Source organism: Myotis brandtii, unplaced genomic scaffold (genome assembly GCF_000412655.1).
Source record: "Myotis brandtii unplaced genomic scaffold, ASM41265v1 scaffold486, whole genome shotgun sequence".
In the NCBI taxonomy this organism is placed as follows: domain Eukaryota; kingdom Metazoa; phylum Chordata; class Mammalia; order Chiroptera; family Vespertilionidae; genus Myotis; species Myotis brandtii.
This window is the reverse complement of record NW_005368569.1, coordinates 1198805-1220927: the sequence shown is the minus strand read 5'-3', so window position 1 is coordinate 1220927 and position 22123 is coordinate 1198805. Positions and strand designations below refer to the sequence as shown.

The following is a 22123-nucleotide window of genomic DNA, read 5'->3' as shown; positions in this document are numbered from 1 at the left end:
TATATATACATACATACACACACACATATATGCATGAGAGTATATTTTCTGTGCTTTTACCACGTCTCTCTTTTTTCTTTTCTGTTATTGGCGCTGTCTAAACCTTAGATCCTCGTTCTTTTTAGAGCTTTAAAAAAAAAAACATATTTAGCCCTGGCCAGTTTCACTCAGTGGGTAGAGCGTCAGCCTGCGGACTGAAGGGTCCAGGGTTCGATTCCGGTCAAGGGCATGTACCTTGGTTGCAGGCTCCAGAGCAAGTGCAGGAGGCAACCAATCGATGTTTCTCTCACATCAATATTTCTGTCTTTCCCTCTCTCTTCCAGTCTCTAAAAATCAGTGGAAAAATACCCTTGGGTGAGGATTTTTTTTAAAAAAGATGTTGAAAAACAAACATAAATAATAAAATAATTTTTTTAAAAAACATATTTAGCTCTACAGTTATTGAAGTACTCTAATTTTAGATTAGCTGATTAGCTCTTTCAGATCTTGAACCAGTGAAAAGTTTATCATATTCATCTAAAGCCTCTATTTAGTTAGGATTCCTCTGTCATTGTGCTACGCTAACCATTGTAAAAGATAAGTCTTTGTAAAAGTTAAGTCATGGAGACTTAACAAGCAGTAATGTGAGGCGTACAGCACTGATACAGATTTGTGCCTATCCTCTATAATAAAAGCCTAATATATAAATCGATTGAATGGCGGAACGACTAGTCGCTATGACAGGCACTGACCACCAGGGGGCAGATGCTCAACACAGGAGCTGCCCCCTGGTGGTCAGTGCACTCCCTCAGAGGGCGGGTCCACAGCCACTCTGCTGACCAGGATGAGTGGCCCTCCCACAGTGGACCAATCCCCACAGGCCACGCCCCCCCCCACCAGTGCACAAATCCCGTGCACCAGGCCTCTAGTAAGGATATATATGACATAGATTAAGATTTTCCTAAAACTTTCATAATAGTTGTAGAACTGTATTTTCTTCTGGAACTCACGGGCCAGCAGGGCCCGTGGAAAGAGTGTTTAATCCAGTGGTTCTCAGAGTGTGGTCCCTGAACCAACAGCATAAGCATGACCTGGGAACTTGTTATACATCCAGATTCTAAATCTAAATCTAGGGTGAGGACTGAGAATCTGTTAAACAATCCTTCAATTCTGATGCACACTAAGGATGGAGGGACACTGATCTAATCCACTGTCTTCATTTTCAGTTACAGAAACTGAGGTCCAGGAATGTTAAGTTCACTTCTCATGAAGTCTTTTTATTATAATTCTTTATTGTTGAAAGTATTACATATATCCCCTCCCCCCCCATTGAACTCTTCTAGCCCACCCCCACTCCCTGCTGAAACACATAATTCTGTGTAAACCATATCTAGCTTTCTACAGTGAACATGGATGACTTTCGTAATTAGAAAAGGATGAGAAGTAATTTTTAAAATAAATAAGCAAGGGCCTACTTTGATTATATCTTCTAACTGGCAAATATAATTTCTAAATTGGATTGTTATGAATTGACTATATCTGATACATGGCTTGTGGATTCCTAGAGGGTAGCCACGTCCTACATTGAAGTTTTCAGACATGTACGAGCATGGACATTTTGGAAATTGGCTACGTACTTCCAGTAAAATGTGCCAACTCATTGTCTCATTTAAATTTTGTAGGGAGGGAATGAACAGGAACCACCAATGAGCGAAGAGGAACTGATTAACTTAATAGATGGTGTTTTAAGAGACGATGACAAGAACAATGATGGCTACATCGACTATGCTGAATTTGCAAAATCACTCCAGTAGACATTATTTGATCATCTCCTAGTTATTATGCAAATGTGACCCATTATAATGTGATTGAACACTTTCAGTAATGCAGAATAATTCATTTCCAATTACTGCTGAAGTATTTTGGTAAAAACTTGTAGCAAGTGTGACACTGGTGTGAGAAAGAGAAGTCAAGAGCAATGGGACATGTTGTCCCCAAGTACTGTTAAATCTGTTGGACAAGGGCTCCATTGAAGAGTCTTTGTAAGATTATTGGATATTGGAGCTGAGGACTCAGGAACAGGACTGTAGAATACTGATGTTCTCTTGGTTTTAATTCATGCTGCCTGAAAACTAAGACGAGCTTTGCCAAGTGGACACACTTTTCAGTAACAGTGAAGGAATGGAATCAATGCCAAATGTTCCCCCTTGTGGGTGCTGTCTCTTCAGGAAAATGGTCAGTATTCTGTAAAGTTCCCTAGCTTAAATGATTACTTGCTTTGGGCAAGTGAGTATTGATTAAGCTATTTCAAAGCCACAGCCTCACGTGAATGTCAGATATTGAGTTCAGCTAGCCAGAGTCTATCTTCTGGCACTTGGATATGATACACCACTGACCTAAGAGATTAACCTTTTTCAGTTTTTCAATATATTTTATTATTTTTTAAATATATTTTATTGATTTTTTACAGAGAAGAAGGGAGAGGGATACAGAGTTAGAAACATCGATGAGAGAGATCGATCAGCTGCCTCCTGCACGCCCCCCAGTAGGGATGTGCCCGCAACCAAGATACATGCCCTTGACCAGAATCAAACCCGGGACCCTTCAGTCCGCAGGCCGACGCTCCATCCACTGAGCCAAACCGGCTCGGCTATTTTATTATTTTTTTAATACATTTTTATTGATTTCAGAGAGGAACGGAGAGGGAGAGAGAGAAACATCAATGATGAGAGATTCATGGATCGGGTGCCTCCTGCACGCCCCCCCACCGGGGATCGAGTCCACAACCCAGACATGTGCCCTTGACCGTAATCGAACCTGGGACCCTTCAGTCCACAGATCGACACTCTATTCTCTGAGCCAAACCAGCTAGGCCCAACACCATTTATTAAAGAAATTGTCTTGACTCCATTGTATGTTCTTGCCTTCTTTGTCAAATATTAATTGAGCGTATGGCTTGGGTCAATTTCTGTTCTATTCCATTGATCGACATGCCTGTTCTTGTGCCAGTACCAGGCTATTTTGATTATGGTGGCTTTGTAGTATAACTTGAAATCTGGTATTGTGAGTCCTCCAACTTTGTTCTTCTTTCTGAAGATTGCTGCAGCTATTCAGGTCTTTTTTTACTTCGTATAAATTTTTGGAGTATTTGTTCTAGCTCTGTGAAATATGCTGTTGTCATTTTACTAGGGATTGCATTGAATCTGTACATTGCTTTGGGTAGTATGGACATTTTAATGATGTTGATTCTACCAATCCATGAACACAGTATATTCTTCCACTTGTTTATATCTTCCTCTATCTCTTTTTTCAACGTTGTATAGTTTTCCGAGTACCAGTCTTTTGCCTCCTTGGTTAAGTTCATTCCTAAGTATCTTAATTTTTTTGTTGCAATGGTAAATGGGATTGTTTGTTTAGTTTCTCTTTCTGAGAATTCATTATTGGTGTATAAAAAAGCCATTGAGCCCAGCCTGCATGGCTCAGTGGTTGAGCATCGACCTATGAACCAGGAGGTCACAGTTCGATTCCTGGTCAGGGCACATGCCCAGGTTGTGGGCTCGATCCCCAATGTGGGGCATGCAGGAAGCAGCTGATCAATGATTCTCTCTCATCATTGATGTTTCTATCTCTGTCTCCCTCTCCCTTCCTCTCTGAAATCAATTTAAAACATAAATAAATAAAAATATTGGTGTTGAATTTTGTCGAATGATTTTTCTGCGTCTATTGATACAATCATGTGATTTTTCCCTTTCAATTTGTTTATGTGATGTATCGTGTTTATTGATTTGTGACTTCTTACTAAGTCTTAATGCTGTGGGCAGAATTGCATTTTCCTCTGCTTGTTAGATAATTATATTTTTGCCTGACTTCTGAGGCCATAAAGATTGCTTCTTGCCCTCATTTTTATTAGTTTTTCATAAAATTAATTTGTGGACTGATCCTGCATTGGTGTTCTTTTCATATCACAACTCTCTCTGTGGCATCTTATTTTCTGCTTTTGTTTTACCTTTTTTCTTTTTTCATTTCTTCTACAAATTTTATCCTTGAATCTTTCCCATGAATTCCTTAAAGGAGAGGGTGGGATCCTGACATGTTTTATTTCTCAGTTCAGAAAACTATATTTTAATGTGCAAAGTGCCCTAACATCTTTGCCACCATTGAATGTTTTCTTAAAACTGTCACTAAAAGGTAAGTTTCTGTGCCCAGTTCTTGGCACTTATATGCTTCATTAGAAAAACACTGAGTTTGCCAACTCTTTCCCCACAGGCTCTTGAGATAACAAGAGATCATTCCTCATCAGCCTGACCCAGATAATTTAATCCCAAGAACACCAGTCCCTTGAGATACCTTCCCTGAGCCCCAGTCCGGGTCAGATCCCTGCTATATGCTTTCACATCACCATTTATATCATTCATGGCATTTCTCACAGGTGCAGTTCTGCGTGTATTTATATGATAATTTGGTCAATGACTCTCTCTCTACTAAATTGTAAGTTGTCTGAAGGTAGAGACTATGCCCGATGTTGTGTCCCCAGAGTTTGACACAAGGCCTAGCACAGTGGATGAATGAAGACAGTCACAAATTCTACCCATGGGAGCCAGTCTGCTGGTGTGACCCATGGAGCCAACATGGGACTGTGACCCAGGAAAGGGTGTAGAGGGGCCGTGAGCAAGAGTGCCTTAGTCTAGTGCTTTCCAAGTTATTTCTCTAGAAGCAGTACCTTTTATGTTTTAAAATACACAGATATTCCCTGGATTTTATAAAAAACACAAAAGTGTTGCTTTTCCTGGGCTGCTTCTCTACCCTGCTGTTTGAAGTCATTGATCTAGTCCCACACCTCTAGGCAGGGGCACAGAGGTGTGTGGTCCCAAAGCTGTGAACCTGTGGTGTGTTACTAGAGAGCGAAATGGTGGTCAGGCAGCTTCTCGGGCCTCTGGTGCTCAAGGGCACTTCACTCCTAACTATTCTGGGGATTATGGCTGCAGAGAGGCTTGCAGCATGAAACTTGTTCACCCCACAGGAGATCAGAGCTAATAGGCACTCAACATCCATGCTTTCCCCATTCCCAGGAGACAGCAGTTTTCGGCTTCGCTAATCCTTTGACTTGCTAGCAGGAACGCTAGATAAACTTAAGTAAGCAAGTCTTTCAGGCCACCCAAGTCTTCCTAAAGGTAAGACCCCATGTAGCTGGCCTGCAGGAGCTTATTTAACTCAAAATGTCTTTTAGCCCTAGCAGGTTTGGCTCAGTGGATAGAGCATAGGCCTGCGGACTAAAGGGTCCCAGGTTCGATTCCTGCCAAGGGCACATGCCCGGGTTGCGAGCTCCATCCCCTCCAGTAGGGGGCGTGCAGGAGGCAGCCAATCAGTGATTCTCTCTCATCGTTGATGTTTCTATCTCTCTCCCTCCCTCCCTCTCTGAAATCAATTAAAAATATATGTATTTTTAAAAATGGCCTTTAGCTCCTCTCACACTGATAGTACTGCTGGTTCCTGAGTTCAAGAGCTCTCTATTGTTTGGGGCTTAAGAAGGAAGGCCTCTCCCCCTTCCCTGACCTCTCCTGGCATGAAACGGAGATTACTTACCCTAGTTTTATCACCACCAAACTCTCAGAAGTCCTCTTCCTTCGCACCCACCTCTTCTCCTCCCCACACTGCAGTGTCCACCCACTGAAGTGAATAGTTCCAGCAAGAAGCCTCTGGTTTGGCCAGAGCTACAGCTCTCAGATGAGGTGCTTGTGTATGAGGATCTAATATCCTCATTGCTTTCCTGGGCAGTCATATGTGTTCCGCAGCCAAGTGGCCAAATTCTCACCCAATGTTGTGATTCTCCTGTCCCTAATCCTAAAATCCTACAAGTGTGAGGAAGCATTGGTTGAGCATCGTCCCACACACTGAAAGGTGGCAGGTTTGATCCCTGGTCAGGGCACATACCCAGGTTGCGTGTTTGATCCCCAGTTGGGGTGTGTGTGGGAGGCAACTGATCAATGTTGCTCTCTTACATTGGTGCTCCTCCCCATCCCCTTCCTCTCTCTAAAAAAAACAAATGGGATGTGAGAGATGACTCCCGTGACTTTGGCTTGAGAAACTGGGTGAATGGAGTTGCTATTGACTGAGATGGGGAAGACTTGGGGAGAGGAGTATTAAGAGCTCAATTTTGGATTCCAGCCCCAAACTTACCCCTCTCCCTTGACTGTCTCTGTGAGTGATACAATTGACTATTCAATTTCCCACATTGCTTATAGGCCCTGTGTAGCCCCTTCAGCCAAGTTCCTGGTGTACACACAGGCCTTTAGGAATCTTAACTCTTTTTTTAAAAAAATATATTTTATTGATTTTTTACAGAGAGGAAGGGAGAGGGACAGAGAGTTAGAAACATCGATGAGAGAGAAACATTGATCAGCTGCCTCCTGCACACCTCCCACTGGGGATATGCCCACAACCAAGGCACATGCCCTTGACCGGAATCGAACCCGGGACCCCTCAGTCTGCAGGCCGATGCTCTATCCACTGAGCCAAACCGGTCAGGGCAGGAATCTTAACTCTTGGCCGTTCCTTACCTCAGTGCCTTTGCACGTGCAGTTTCCTCTGTCTGGATGCCTTTTCCCCCTTATACTCCCTGGAACCTCACTCCCCTGTGAAGCCTTCCCTGATCCTGCCATCTGCACCTGTGTGTGCGTCTAGTCCGGGGGTGGGCAAACTTTTTGACTCGAGGGCCACAATGGGTTCTTAAACTGGACCGGAGGGCCGGAACAAAAGCATGGATGGAGTGTTTGTGTGAACTAATATAAATTCAAAGTAAACATCATTACATAAAAGGGTACGGTCTTTTTTTTTTTTAGTTTTATTCATTCAAAAGGGGCGGGACCGGGCCCGCGGGCCGTAGTTTTTATTCATTTCAAACGGGCCGGATTCGGCCCGCGGCCGTAGTTTGCCCACGGCTGGTCTAGTCCATACGACTTCTTGGGCTTTGTAAATTTTTTATTGGGTAATAGCATAGGACTACTTTTTAATTGAACCACCCCAAGCTCACAGGCGTACCCCAGGTGTTGGTGTCTTACGGCTGCTCATACCCTCATGAACTGGCATTTTATTTTATTTTATTTTATTTTATTTATTTATTTTTTTAAATATATTTATTGATTTTTTACAGAGAGGAAGGGAGAGAGATAGAGAGTTAGAAACATCGATGAGAGAGAAACATCGACCAGCTGCCTCCTGTACACCCCCTACTGGAGATGTGCCCGCAACCCAGGTACATGCCCTTGACCGGAATCGAACCTGGGACCTTTCAGTCCGCAGGCCAACGCTCTATCCACTGAGCCAAACCGGTTTCGGCTGAACTGGCATTTTAAAACATGGAGGAATGCTGATCTTCTCTGTTTCCTCACATGGAAGTAAGCTGCTCAGTCTCAGGCTCTCCTTGGGTTTCGTCTAGCTTTGTTTTGCTCTCGGAGTGCCTTCCAGCTTCAGTGGACTCAGAATGGGCATGAGGGCAGAGCAGATGTTTTCACTCCCTTTCCCCACCTATTGGAGCCAAGCATTTTCTGGCCTTTGACTACAGTAACTTACTGAACCAGTGTTTCCAAAGAACAGTCTGCAGGGAATCTTAGAGCCCTTTCTGCAGTTACACCTGACAGTGCAAAGCCCATCCCCTAAAATATAGATTCTCTTGCCCAAAGCTGGTGATCTAATAAATGCTTAAAAGTACATAAGCATGCCCTGGCCGGTTGGCTCAGTGGATAGAGTTTCAGCCTGCAGACCAGAGGGTCCTGGGTTCGATTCCGGTCAAGGGCACATGCCCAGGTTGCCCAGGAGGCAGCTGATCAGCGATTCTCTCTCGTCATTGATGTTTCTACCTCTCTCCCCATCTCCCTTCCTCTCTGAAATCAATAAAATATATACATTTTTAAAAAGTACATGAGCATGTCCAAGAAGCATGTCTACCTCTCCAGCCCCCTTATATGAGGCAGTGTTCTCCAGAGAAACAGAACCAGTAAGATATATTGGGGAGAGATTTAGTTTAAGGAATTGGCTCATGTGATTGTAGGAGCTGACAAATCTGAAATCCACAGAGCAGGACAACAATATGGAAACCCCAGCAAAAGTTGATGTTGCAGACTTGAGTCTGGAAGCAGAATTTCTTCCACTTCAGGAAACCTCAGTCTTTTTTCTTAAGCTCTTCAACTGATTGGGTGAGGCCCACCTACATTATGGAGGGTAATCTACTCTATTCAAAGTCTACTGGTTTAAATGTCAATCACATACCTTCCCAGCAATGTCCAGAGGTATTTGATGGGCACCATAGCCTCGCCAAGTTGACACATAAAATTACCATCGCGCCACCTCTACTTCCCCCTCCTGGTTTATGTCTGTGTCTCTACTCCTTTCATTTTCCCTTAAGAACTTACTCCTCTTTCTCCAGCTCATAACACTTTCTCCAGTCCCAGACACTGGGTACCATTTTCATCCAAGCTGAAGTCGTCTTTCCTCTTGTCCGAGGCCATCATCTGGTCTCATAAGAGGCTTTCCTGAGTCCATCTGCCTTCGAGAAATACATTCCCCTCTCCTTCCCCCCAGTGTAAACCCCTTGGAACTTTGAGATTTCCTATTGTGTTTTATTCCCAGGTATTGGGAAGAATGTGGTTTGTGAGAAGGCAGCAACCTCGGTGGATGCCTTCCGGATGGTGACGGCCTCTCGCTACTACCCGCAGCTGATGAGCCTGGTGGGGAACGTGCTGCGCTTCCTGCCTGCCTTCGTGCGCATGAAGCAGCTGATTGCCGAGCACTATGTGGGTGCAGTGATGATCTGCGATGCCCGCGTCTACTCAGGCAGCCTGCTCAGCCCCAACTACGGCTGGATCTGCGACGAGCTCATGGGCGGAGGAGGCCTGCACACCATGGGCACCTACATTGTGGACCTGCTGACCCACCTGACTGGCCAAAGAGCAGAGAAGGTCCACGGGCTCCTCAAGACCTTTGTGAGGCAGAATGCGGCCATTCGTGGCATCCGGCATGTCACCAGCGATGACTTCTGTTTCTTCCAGATGCTCATGGGCGGGGGGGTGTGCAGCACAGTAACACTCAACTTCAACATGCCAGGTGCCTTTGTGCATGAGGTCATGGTGGTGGGCTCTGCAGGACGCCTTGTTGCCCGGGGAGCTGACCTCTATGGGCAGAAGAACTCTGCCACACAGGAGGAGCTGCTGCTGAGGGACTCACTGGCTGTGGGCGCAGGGCTGCCCGAGCAGGGGCCCCAGGATGTCCCGCTGCTCTACCTGAAGGGCATGGTCTACATGGTGCAGGCCCTGCGGGAGTCCTTCCAGGGGCAGGGGGACCGCCGCACATGGGACCACACCCCCGTCTCCATGGCCGCCTCGTTTGAGGATGGGTTGTACATGCAGAGTGTGGTGGACGCCATCAAAAGGTCCAGCCGATCCGGGGAATGGGAGGCTGTGGAGGTGCTGACGGAGGAACCCGATGCCAACCAGAACCTGTGTGAGGCGCTCCAGCGGAATAACCTGTGAGCCTGTACATGGGCTCCCTGCCGTGGGGCAAAGAGGCCAAGGAGGGACCAGGAGCAGGATGGAAGGGCTTGGCTATAGCATAGACAGTGTCATTCATGTAACAAGTCAACATGGGTGGGGCCCAGGGGGAGCCCAAGGTGGCCCCAGTAAAACGCCCCTCCAGCACTTGCTCACTCCCCAGAGCTGCAGGGCGGTGATGTTCCTGTTGCATGGCCTGTGGGCTAGCACTGTGTGCGAGGGGCAGAGCTGCTGCCAGATGTCTGTGTAGTTAGTGCTGGTGAGCAAGGCGAGCACAAGCTTGACTTGGGGGCTTCTTTAGCATATCTGTGGTCCTAACTGGATGTGAAGGCCTAGCCAGGAGCCAGTTTGGCTGATTCCTCAGTCCTGAGGAAAATGACAAAAAGCCTTGTTTCCATGCCCTTCTTGGGCTTGGGGCATCTCAGGAATGGCAAGGACAGCAAGGCATCCCTCAGGGATCCGCAACGCCCTTTCTCCCACATGACTAGGCCCTTCCAGATTTCAGGCTGCCCCTTCCCTGGTGGGTGGAGGGGATATTCATTAGGAGAGCTCTCAGGGGCTGTTGACTAGAGCAGAGGGCCCTTGGTTTGGCAGGGAGAAGACAAGGGAGAACTCTGGAACATCTGATAAATGTTAATAAATCAAACTCTGACACTACGGCACATGGTTGTTGGCTGTTTGGTAGGTTAGGTTTCTTTAGTAATGAAAGGCCTGTTTATTGCTGTAGATTGTTTCTATTTTCATCGTTTCTGGTGTCTCCACAGCAGCCCTGACCTCCGACCCATCGCTGGCTGGTGGGCCACACAGGCTCCTGCCACCTCCCAGCTTCTTCCCTCGTCCCCACATCCCAGGAGCCTCCAGAGCAAAGTCTTTGCTCGGAAAACAGGACTCAAGACTTCCTAATGGGGAGCTGTCATGCCTGCTGGTCCAGGGAGATATTGGGGAGTGTGGGGCCTTCCTGGGCTGCAGGTCCAGAGGGGTTCTGTTCTTAAGACCGTGAAGTTGGTTCCAGGGGAGCCCTGGGGGAGGGGAGGTGAGGAACGTTGCCGAGCGGCCTGACAGGATGAACTTGAGGAGGAGGCCCCACACGCTTCCCCTTGAAGTGGGTATGGCCAAACACTGGCTGGCCAGCCCGCCAGGCACCAAACATGCATTTAACAACTTCTACACAGGGACGGCCTTTTAGCCATGTCAGTCCGCGATGAGGGTGGGGGGAGGGACATGTGCTTTGTGTCCACGGCCAGCCTGCCAGGATTGTACCTGGATCAGACTTTTCCCTTTTCTAATCCTCCCTGCCGTGCCCTGGGCTCCTTGCCAGAAAGAGGAAGACAGAGGGTGGGCTCCATCTTCCTCGTGGCACCCCTTATAAAAGTCATCTGGCCTGTTTCTGTTTTTATACCTTGTCTTTGTGAGTTGAAATCACAATGGCTAGTGTTGGAGTATGCTTTTGTTTGTTTTTGTTAATCCTCACCCAAGGATAGTTTTTCCATTGCTTATCAGAGAGAAGAGTGGGAGGGAATTGGAGGGAGGGAGAGAGAAACATTGATATGAGAGAGACACATCAATTGGTGGCCAGGGATCAAACCTGTGACCCTTCGATGCAAAGGGCTGACACTCTAACCATTAGGCAACACTGGCCAGGACTGGAAGATGTTTTTTGCATGCTGGGCCCCCTAGGGTAGACGTTTTATGCATATTATTTTATTTAATATCCAAATCACTCTGTGAGGTGCTAATATTAATATTGTCATATTCAGATCAGAAAACTGAGGCAGAGAAGAGCAAAGTTACTTGCCTCCTGTAAGTTATAAGTGACGTAGTCAGGAGCCTGGTCAGGGTCATTTGACTGCAGCCTGACCCTGAACTACTCTTTCCCCAGCACTTGTGGCTCCTCAGACTCCCAGTGCCCTTTAACATCATATATTTCTTGGGTTGGCCCCTCCTCTCTTAGATCCCCATCCAGATTACTGCCCCCTCCCTGCAGCAAGAATCTCAGCCTGGCCTGAAGGAGGAGGTGGACTGCAGAGAGCCCCACCAGGCAGGACGCTAGTAGAGCTGAAAGAGAGGCTGCCCCCCCCCCCCCCCCCCCCCCCCCCCCCCTCCTCCCAGGGACCACCAGCTCAGCTCCAGATCAGTCCCTCTGCGTTACTAGCATGTTGAGATCCATCCTAAATTTGGGAATTGACCAAGAACGCACATGCATCTATTCTGCCCAACTCAGATGCTCCTACTTAAGAAAGGGTCATATTGCTGACTCAGTGGCACTACTTAGGTTTTATAGGGCTCAGCAGCAAACCCCTTGTTTACAAAGATATAGTCCCAGAAGTCCCGGGGCAGACTGCAGTGGGCTGAGTGCAGAGCTGCTTTGAGAAAGATCTCAGATCCTTTGTGGGCACTCCCAGAGTCCATGGCCACCCCTTAAACTTCTTTAACTGTCCTATCTCTTGGGTTGGCCCCAGGGAGGAAATGAACCTTGAAGTAGCTAGATGCCTGTGGTCAAGGAAGCCAGCAGTGTTTTGGTCCCCAGGGGTAACAGCCTGCAGCAGGTTCCAGGCTTGTCCTGCACCGCCCCCTCCTGGAGGGAGGCAGCATCACCTCCCAGAACCTGTGTCCCAAACTCAGGATCTTCTTTGAGTCAAAGTAAATAGTTTTTCCAAGCCATTGAAAGTGCAGTCAACTTTTTCCTCCCTGTTCCAGCAACCAGAAGCGAACTTCCAAAATACCTGTTGCTTATTTTCCAACCCCCAGCCAAAACTAGGCCTCAGACCCGGACAGTGACAACAGTCTCCCACCCAGTGTCCCGTCTCTCCCTTTCTCACTCTGTCCTTCACTCAGCTGCCCTAAGAACCTCTCCAAAATGTCTTCCTTGCCTACACCCCTCATCACTCTCAGACTCACCCACCCTGGCCTCCTGATGGCCATGCTCTGCTTCACCTAAGTGGCCCTCCTGCATGCGGCTGGCATCTTCCATACTAGCAAGGCTTCATCCCTGGCATAGCCTCTGCCTGGAAGGCCACCCAACTCTCCAGGAATCGGCTGGAGGGCTGCCTCTTCACTATTTCCTAGGCATAGTGACCGTCACCCCCACCGCCTGTGGCCCCACAGTCTGTCCTCAGCTCTTCCATAGCATGTGTCTGCTTGCATCATGCTGCTTCTGCATTTCTCCCTTAGAGTGAGCTTCTAGGAATAGTGGTGACTTGTTCCTTTCTGTGCCTAGACAAACCTGTCCGGTAACAGGCCTCAAGAAATGTAGACAGGTCATTTTCTTCTATGGTTACTGAGTATTTCCTACCTCGCCTGTTGGAAGAAAGGAACAGAGCTTCCTTATCAGTGTTGGTCCATACCTCCAACCCTGGAGACCACACAGGGAAAGCAGATGCTTGGCCTTCCTGGGCCAGGCCTTAGCCAGAGAGCCCCAGGGTACTCAGATCTGCAGGGCTCAGGAAAGGGTGGAGCTTCCTTGAGGCCAGGATGTGGCCTCATAAAAGGCCATTTCTCTCCAGGCTTCAACCATAACGTGAGGAGGTCAAGCTCAGTTACCTTGAAGGGCCCTCTACCTCTGAGAACCTCTGTTCATCCCTATGGGAAGTATTCATTCTGCATGGTCCCTGTGGACAGTATTTCCTGGGTAGTCAGATCATTATCCCAGGAAAAGCATAGGTTCCTTTTAAACATATGTATGTATGTATATGTATATCTATAATCTATAATAATAAAAGTGTAATATGCTAATTAGACCGGACGTCCTTCTGGACAACCTTCCGGACGAAGCTGGGGCTGCAAGGGAAGCCCGGGTCCTGGGTGCCAGAGGGAAGCCAGTGCCGGCATCCGGGGGAAGGAAGGCCTACTCACACAAATTTCGTGCATTGGGCCTCTAGTATATGTGTATAATATATATGTGTGTATATATACACACTTTTTTTATTTCAGAGAGAAAGGGAGAGGGAGAGTTAGAAACATTGATGACGAGAATCATTGATTGGCTGCCTCCTGCACGCCCCACACTGGGGATCAAGCCCACAATCTGGGCATGTGCCCTGATCAGGAATCAAACAGCAACCTCCTGGTTCATAGGTTGAGGCTCAACCACTGAGCCTTGCCGGCCAGGCTTCTTGATACCTTTTATGGGGGTCCTCTGCTAGGTAGTTGTGATGCAATGACAAAGGCCTTTGGGGAGTTCACAGTCTAGTCCTGAGACAGTTAATAAACACAGGGCAGTGGTATGTGGGTGCTACAATGCAGGGCAACACTGGCTTGCCAGGAAAGGTGCCCTGAGTTTCTCAAAGGTCCATGTGAACTAGCCAAGTGAAGGGGTGAAGGATTTGGGCTTGAACATTGTGCAGATGAGATACAGGAGGAAAAGCAGGTTGTAGGGAGGAGAAATTATTCAATTGAAATTCCCTGTTTATGGTGTCAGAGGGACATGCAGGAGGACCAGGAAGCAGTTGGATATGAGGGTTTTCAAAATGGCCAGCACTGGCCGCCTCTTCCCAGAGAGTCCTACGGGTGAGAGGCAGTGGTCATCTGGTGGCTTGACTGTCAGACTCCAGGGAGGCCATTCACCTCCACCACCACCCCTGCCTGCCAGTAAAAAGGCCCTGATCCTCTGTCACTAGGGGCCATTATGGGGGCAAAGTCTGGTCCAGCTGTGGTTTAACAACAGAGCCCCCCAAAGCTGCCAGTCCTGGGGCAGGCAAACAAACTGCCACTTCAGAGGGAGTATCCCAAGTGTTGGTCCCCTCAAGGTCAGACTAAATGCAAGCCCCTTCCTGGGAGACAGGGAGCAAGGCCACACACCTGCTTCCGTGACCTGACAGTCCCTTTCCTTTCTCTGCCCCCTGTTCCTCATCACATCCCTCCCATCCTCACTATATCCTATCTGATCCTCAGGTTTATTTGAGGAGCCTTTAAATCAGTGGTTCTCAACCTTCCTAATGCCGCGACCCTTTAATACAGTTCCTCATGTTGTGGTGACCCCCAACCATAAAATTATTTTCGTTGCTACTTCATAACTGTAATTTTGCTACTGTTATGAATCGTAATGTAAATATCTGATATGCAGGGTGTATTTTCATTGTTCGAGACCCACAGGTTGAGAACCGCTGCTTTAAATGCACAGAACCAGGTCCCACCCCTGCAGATTGATTCAGTTAGACCTGAGGTAGTGCCCACGAATCTGTACTTTTGTCAAACTCCTGGGCGATCCAGATGACCAGTCAGGCTTCAAACCCTGCCCTGGGGAATCCTCCACCCTTCCCAGGCTCTCCCACTTCAGGTGTCTTATTTGGGAAGTCAAAGTCTGAGAAAAAGGAAAAACATTTATTTTCAGCAAGTTCAAGGTCCCAAGTTGGGGCAGGGCAGAATTCCCCCTTTCACCTGAGGGCTGAAGCCCACAGGCTGTGCTCTGGTCCTGGCTTGGGAACAGAGGAACAGCCCCTGGGATGGGACAGTCACTTGTACTGAGGAGAGAGTGGGGGTACAAGTGGGGCAGCGCAGACACTTAGCATCTTGCTGATGTCCACCTGAGTTGACTTATCCATCTCGGTCTTGAGGAGGCCACTGACCCCCAAGCTGGGCAAACCCCCAGGCTCCTCTCCAGCCTCCTCTCCAAGGGGAACCAGAGCATGGGTGGGAGACACGAACATACTGGGGCAGGGCAAACTGCGGCCTGAGCCCAGCTCACCTGCCACTGGCAGCAAGGCTGGCAGTTGTTCCACACATGCCTCCTTGGGGACCAGGGTTGGGTCCGACTCAGGTTCCACCTCGGCCTCAGCCTCCCTCTCCACTTCCCCTGCCTCGTTCAGCTCAGGGTTGCAATAGTTGATGTACTGGTACAGGGGCCGTAAGCGTTGGGCCTTTCCTGCAAGAACCCGGGGCACAGCAGGGGCTGGAGCACCATACTGTGCCATGTCAGGAGGCCAGCAGGTCGGGGGGTGAGGGTGGGGGGCGGACGGAGAGAAGGGCCAGGGACTGCCACTCACGCTCTAGCCCCAAGGTCTCTGAGGGTGCAGATGCTGTGCTGGCCACAGCTGGCAGCACTGGGGCGGCCAGACTCTTGCGTTTCTTGGCTTTTTTGTGCTGTTTGGTAGATGGCGAAGGCTCGCTCTGGCTACCCTCCAGGTCCTCTCTCTGCAGCGGCAGTCCCTGGGGCAGCTCAGCTTCAGCCCTAGGATGGGCTTGGTGACTAGGCCCTGGGAGGCTGGGGGACAGGAGGCTTCAGGAGCAAATAGCCCTGCATGCCTACCACCTCAGGCCCAGATTCTTGTCCCTTTCCTGGTCAATGAGGCCCCGAACTGGATAAGGGCTGAGAGCTCATGTGAGTTCAGTCCTGAACAAGGCCTTGAGACTCCCTCTCTTAGGGACAGAAGGGGTGAGGAGTGATGGTGGTGGCAGGGGAGAAGGATGCACCCTGCAGGAGTGCAGGAATTTGGAATCCTACTGGGGTGTGATACCCCCTCACCCCCCAACCCTATTGTTCCTTCCCTCTGAAAGCCCCCTCACTTGACTGGCTTCCTCTTGGGACCATGACTGGACCTCACAACAGAGGCCATAGGCCTGGGGCCTCTCTCCTCCAGTGCCTCCACCTCTGGCTTGAGCCGTTCTTCCTCCAGCTTGAGTCGTTCCTCCTGGAGCTCCGGCTCTGAGACTGGTCCTGTTGGACACTTGTCTTCACCCTGGGTCCCACAGGCCTCATGGGCTGACACCAGGCCCTGGTTTCCCATTACTGGACACTAGAGGTGACACAGAGGTAACCGGTCACCATAGCCAGACAAAGGATACAGGCATCAGTCATTAGACACCAAATGCGGATGAAGGGCGCCAGCCCCTGCCCCTGTCTGTCTGTGAAGCCTGTCCTGCCAGTTAGGGGGTCAACGTACAGAGTTTGGCCTCCTAGAGAGCGCCGAGGCCAACAGTAAAGGCTAGACAGCCCCGATGTTCACCTCAGAGCTCTGAACGTGGCCACGGGGTGCCTCCGAGAGCTGTGCAGGCCCCTCCGCCGTCCCCTCCGCCGTTCCCTCTTGGGCTCCTGGTCGCCTCTCGGTCCCTGATGAGGCCATAGCTGCGCGGAGTCAGCACATCTGCTGGGAGTTGGGAGTGAAGGCGAAGACGGGCCCTTTTCACTGCTGTACCCGGAAGACTGGCTCCGAGGCGAGAGCCGGGGTGGGAAAAGGGACTGGCGATCGATCAGCTCTACCCTGAACTGGGACTACAAACCCCAGAAGACTTTGCGCCAGGGGCATTGGCCCCTGACCCCAGAGGCGGAAACTATTGTTGCTTAGCAACAGCAAACCCGTCGGGTTTCAGCGGCGGGCTGCAAAAAACTGCTCTGGTGAGCCCCCGGCCTGGGTGTCGAAGGGGAGGGGCGCGAACGAATGAGGGAAGTGGGCGAGGAGCGCAGGCGGCTGGTGCAGGCCGGGACCGGGACGGGTCCCGTCCAGGGAATGGCACGGGGCTGAGGACGGAGGTCGGGACCCCAGGGACGGAGCCTGGCAGGCCTCGGTGCACTGTTACAGGGCTACGACGGCGGCATGTGCGAGGGCCCGTCCCGCATTTCGGGGCCCATCCCCCCCGACCCTACGCTCTGTCCTGACTACTACCGGCGGCCCGCTTCCGGTGAGTTGCGGGGTGTCGCGGCCCAGGAAGGCCCGAGCTAGGCCCGGGTCCAGCTCTACACTGAACCCCGCACTCCGCCCTGTCGGACCCCTCAGCCCAAGGGCGCCTTGAGGGAAACGCGCTGAAGTTGGACCTGCTGACCTCGGACCCGGACCTGGACGCCACCCCGCCCCGCGGCCCCCGCATCCGTCCTGAGGGCAGAGCGATCCTGGAGCGTGGCCGATGCGGCGTGGGGGGCATGCTGCTGCAGCTTGGGGGTATTTCCCTAGGCCCACGGGCCTGTCCCAAGAGTAAGTTCTGGGCAGAACGGGCAGCGAGGCAAATCTGAGAGCAAAACCTGAGGTCAAAAAACCGATGCTTCTCCTGCCCTGACCTGGGTTCAGGCTTTGCCTCTCTGAGTGTCCATTTCCCCGACTATGAAAGGAGGGAGAAATGCACTACCTTTTCCTTCTCACAGAAGAGGGCTGAATGAGGCAGTTCAGCTTCAGGAATTCACATATCAGTTAAATGTTTGTTGCTTAGTGCCTACTGTTTGCCAGGCCCAGTAGGTGCTATGAAAGCAGGTTGAAGACAAGCATGGGCCATTATTGAGTCAAAGTGGGAGACAATAGACAAGTAAGACGAATATTATATATAAGATGATTAACGGTATACTTCACAATAAAAATGTAGAAAATAATCAGGGATAGAAGATAAATTACCATGTCAGGAAGGAAATCCGATGGTGAGGGGGATGGAGTACCTGTATAGGGTCTAACTTAGAGCAGTCAGACCCTGTGTGTGAACTGGTATGAGTTGGATTTCATGGGCTATATGCAGGGCAGAGCCTGGTAACATCTTTTTCCCAGGGAAGGACCCTAAAGACCATGAGAAGGAGAATCTGAGGAGGATCAAGGAGATCCAGAGGCGCTTCCGTGAGCAGGAGCGCAGCCGGGAGCAGGGCCAGCCCAGGCCCCTGAAGGCTCTTTGGCGCTCGCCCAAGTATGAGAAAGTTGAGTCCCGAGTCAAGGCCCAGCTGCAGGTAACTGCCCCAGGGAGCCAGAAGTATTGTCCATCTTATTTGCCAGGAGTCAATTATACCCCGATCTGAGTTATGGGGAGAGAGGGAAATCCCAGGACTAAGGTAACAGGAGACTAAGAAATAGCTGGTTCTGTTGCAGGGGATTCTCAGAAGTGGTGATGGCTGGGTGTTCCTGAGGGGCAAGTAGGAATTAGGCAAGGGGAGAATGGAAGAGAACATTCTTTATAGATGAAACCTCACAGGTAGAAGTCCTAAGATTAGAGGGAGTGTGGGCAGTGGGGATGCTGTGTATACTTTACTGTGAGGGGATAAGAGCATGAGGGTAGGCTAAGAAATCAGCTGGGCCCATATGAAGAGCCCCATAACCCACTTTCCAAACTTTATTTCTCCGGGCAGTGGGAAGGTCAGGGACAGGGGTAGGGTGGTGGGATTCTGTCTTGGGTAGATGGTGGCACCATTTCTCTATCAAGGGGAAGATCAGGATTGAGAGAAAAGACAATAAGGTTATCTGGGGATGTGTTGAAGCTGGAGCATTTGTGAAACTCCCAGGGGGTGGGAGTGTGTCCAGGAAGCAGCAGATGGAGAATCAGGCCTGGATCTCAGGAGTGAGACCTAGGAGTTATTGAGGATCAGGCTGAGGACGATGAGACCAGGGAAATGACCCTGCATTTGCGGGCTTGGAAGCCAGCTGCCAATGACTTTGGTGGGGACATATCTAGGAAGCTTGGCTAGGAAGGAGAGAAAAGAATGGTAGCTGGAGCCAGAACTGAGGTAGGAGGGGTGGTTTGTTGTTAAGGATGTGAGAGACACACATGTTTAAATGCTGATGAGAAGTGCTTTTTTAAGAGGGAGGAGGCCCAGAGGGCCGGGGATAGAGGCTCGGTTTTGAGACCTTGACCACAGCCTGACTGATCCCTTTTCTATGCCCTGCCCTCCAGGAGCCTGGCCCTGCCTCCGGGACAGAGACTGTGCACTTCCTGCGGGCTCACTCTCGCTGCGGTCCTGGGCTCCCACCACCCCGTGTCCCCAGTCCCCAGCTAACCCCACCAGACCCCAATGCCAAGGTGAGAGTATGTGTGGGATAGAAGGTGGGACAGGGATCCTGGGGGTTCCAGGGGAACCACTCAGTGCTGTTTGCCCATCACGTTTGCCATGTCCTGCAGGAGCCAGGCGTAGGTGTGGACTTCATTAGCCACAATGCCCGCACTGCCAAGAGGGCCCCCAGGCGGCATTCCCGCTCGCTGCAGGTCCTGGCACAGGTGCTGGAGCAGCAACGGCAAGCCCAGGAGCACTACAACGCCACACAGAAGGGCCACGTGCCCCATTAGTAGGTCCCACTGCCCAACACCCAGGGTGAGGGATGCCTGTGGCAGGTGGGAGCCAACGTCTGCCCTGGGATTATCAACCTGAATCTGTGCATCCACAGCTTGTTGGAGCGTAGGGATTTGTGGCGTCGGGAGGCTGAGGCCCGCCAACTTAGCCAGCCGGACCCCGCCATGCCCCCTGGTCACACTCGTATGCCTGAGAACCAGCGTCTGGAGACACTGAGCAATCTGCTCCAGAGTGAGTACTGGACTGGATGAGGAACGCACTGAGGACCTTGCGTTCCTGCCTAATACTGTTTCTGGGCCCCCTGTAGGCCAGAGCCAGCTGCTGCGTGAGCTGGTGCTGCTGCCTGCCGGGGCAGACTCACTGAGGGCCCAGGGCCACCGTGCTGAGCTGGACCGGAAGCTGGTACAGGTAGAGGAGGCCATCAAGATCTTTTCCCGCCCCAAGGTCTTCGTGAAGATGGATGCTTGAGCCCTTTTACAGGGGTAGTGACGGGTCCTAGCTGAGGATCATTGCATGGTTGCAAAGGACAGGGTCAGGCCCCATCATCAAGTCTAAAGACAGCAGTAGTGTGGGGGGTGTGGGGGTATCCCCAGAGCACTTTTCCTAGCCACTGGTGGCTGCAGAAGGGCCATCCTAGCCCAGCCTCTTTAACCCTTTGTCAAAATTAAATTTTTTTGTACACAGTGGGGTTGGTTTCCTTAAGAGCTTTTCTTACCCTGTAAATTCTAACCGTGGTGGCCCTCCTGCTGCTCAACTGCAGGAAGGTCTCTCTGCTGCCCTTATCACTCCGGCCTCATGTCCAGGGCAGAAGGCAAGTCTGTGGGATCAGGGAGGAGGCTGGGGCTGGGACACAGAAGGACCGTCACTGCATTTGTAGAAAACCTTTAATGTTCCCCATACTGAGAAGGCCCTATGAACAAGCTAAAACCCCACTGAGGAGTCCCCTGGAGTGGCAAGGACTGCTTCCTCGTGTGTCAGAGGCTGAAGCCACTACCATCTCCTCGCATGCTACTCCCCCAGCCAGAGTTGGCTTGCTCCTGATTGTCCAGGGATGGCAGAGAGCTGCGGGCACTTGGACGCAGGTGGCCTGGGTGCAGGTCCCAGCACGGAGAGCCCTGAGACAGCCCATTGGAACAGGGAGGCTGGCGGTTCTCAACGACCAGATCACTACTGTCATCATCGCTCTCTGGCTCAGCAGGCCCAGGTCCGACAGAGGGAGGCCCTGTCAGACGCCCAGATGCCCCACGCACCACATTATTGCGCTGATTGGCTGGCTTGACAGTGACGATGAGGTTGTGGCTGTTGGCGACCATCATATCTGTCACTTGGTCCAGGGTCTTCCCAGCCACCTCAATGCCATTGACTTCGAGGATCTCATCACTGACTGCCAGCAGCCCTGTACTCTCAGCCAGGCCCCCTCGTACCAGGCGAGAGATGAAGATGCCTGGGACACGTTCCAGGCCCTGGGGAGCTACACGAACGCTCATGCCATCTCGGATGTAGAAACCTAGTGGGCGGTCGGAACCGTGCTTGTGCAGCCGCACACGCCGGTGGGTCTCAGGCAGTAGGTCCACATCTATGACTGAAGAAACCTGGCGGAAATCTTGGGGCAGGCTGATTAGGAGGGGTGGCCGGGTGCGCAGAGGTGCCACTGGCCGAAGTAGGAGCCCCTTCTTACGCCGCTGCAGAGAGTTGGAGGCAAAGGCTAGGACGCTGGAGTCAGCTTCTGGAGAGGGAGACACTGAGATCAGAGACCCTGTTCTCCCTTTCCCCTCAGGCCCAGACAGGGGGAAGGGGACACTATAACTATTTCCTACCACCTGGAGGTCAGCCCAAGGGCAGGGATTGCTGAGGGTGAAGCCTGAACACCCTGGGCATGAACTTAATCCCTGTAGACCTGCCCTGTCACCCTACCCCACAGAGGCTGCCCACTGTACCCCATTCTCCTCACCCCGCTTCTGCACTAGCAGGCGCAGCGGCTGGGGCCCACTGGTCAGGGCCCGGTGCAGGCTGTCGTCGTTGGTGAGAGGCAATAGGTCGCCGTGAGCATCTGTATAGCCAAGCAGCACGTCCAGCCCCGGGATCTGATGCACCGCACGCAGTAACCTCGAGAACTCCTGGAAGCCGCTCACAGAAGCGCGGGGCAGCGCGAAGCGTCGGAACTCGGCGTCAAACTAGAGGCAGGGAGTGGGGGGAGAGGAGGGGTCAGGAGGGAGCCTGCGTCCTTTCTCACCACAGGTCGAGGAGTGGCAGGGGTGAGAAAGCGGGCTGCGGCAACAGCTGCAGCCTTGTACCCAGACCTCAGCTCCAGTACAAGGGACGCTGTCCAAGGTCTTCTCCCCGCCCTCCAGGTAACCCAGGCCACAGTGGGACTCCAGAGGCCGGCAGGGAAAGGAAGAAGGACGGGCGCGGGAAAGCGAGAAAAGCCAGAGAATGGGATGTGAAGGATAGTGGAGAGAAAAAGGTGGCGGGACCAAGGAGCCAGGGAGGGGAGAATGAGGGAATTGGAAGCACCTAGAGCCGAAGCCGGAGCTAGGACTGGAGGGGCCCTTACTTTGCTCTTCACCTCCACGATGCTGTCCGGACTGCGCGCCGGGGTTCTCTGTGGCCTGGCCATGGCGGGGCCGGGCGGGCC

The 22123-nt window shown here is 51.1% G+C and overlaps 4 protein-coding genes across 4 annotated transcripts in view; 2 read left to right on the top strand and 2 right to left on the bottom strand.

Annotated features, from left to right (window-relative positions):
• Positions 1-10183, top strand: part of GFOD2 (glucose-fructose oxidoreductase domain containing 2) — a 13374-nt gene extending 3191 nt beyond the window's left edge. The window contains exon 2 of the mRNA XM_005876410.2: positions 8605-10183. Within this exon, the coding sequence (XP_005876472.1) occupies positions 8605-9503 (899 nt within the window). The 3' untranslated portion in view covers positions 9504-10183. The remainder of the gene's footprint in view (positions 1-8604) is intronic.
• A 4387-nt stretch (positions 10184-14570) lies between these two features.
• On the bottom strand, positions 14571-16590 carry LOC102257745 (chromosome unknown open reading frame, human C16orf86). Its single transcript, XM_014547876.1, has 4 exons — positions 16463-16590; positions 16023-16252; positions 15503-15720; positions 14571-15381 (listed from the first exon to the last, which is right to left on the bottom strand). Exons 1-4 carry the CDS (start codon positions 16577-16579, stop codon positions 14972-14974), a joined length of 975 nt encoding a protein of 324 aa, XP_014403362.1. The 5' UTR covers positions 16580-16590; the 3' UTR covers positions 14571-14971.
• Positions 16591-16788: 198 nt separating this feature from the next.
• ENKD1 (enkurin domain containing 1) lies at positions 16789-20174 on the top strand. The gene is made up of 8 exons (XM_005876409.2): positions 16789-16851; positions 17036-17135; positions 17231-17425; positions 17984-18156; positions 19095-19220; positions 19320-19483; positions 19583-19719; positions 19796-20174. Exons 2-8 carry the CDS (start codon positions 17051-17053, stop codon positions 19954-19956), a joined length of 1041 nt encoding a protein of 346 aa, XP_005876471.1. The 5' UTR covers positions 16789-16851; positions 17036-17050; the 3' UTR covers positions 19957-20174.
• Positions 20175-20354: 180 nt separating this feature from the next.
• Positions 20355-22117, bottom strand: PARD6A (par-6 family cell polarity regulator alpha). Its single transcript, XM_005876407.2, has 3 exons — positions 22043-22117; positions 21440-21662; positions 20355-21214 (listed from the first exon to the last, which is right to left on the bottom strand). The coding sequence occupies exons 1-3, from the start codon at positions 22103-22105 to the stop codon at positions 20463-20465; spliced, it is 1038 nt and encodes a 345-aa protein (XP_005876469.1). The 5' UTR covers positions 22106-22117; the 3' UTR covers positions 20355-20462.
• Positions 22118-22123: the final 6 nt, after the last annotated feature.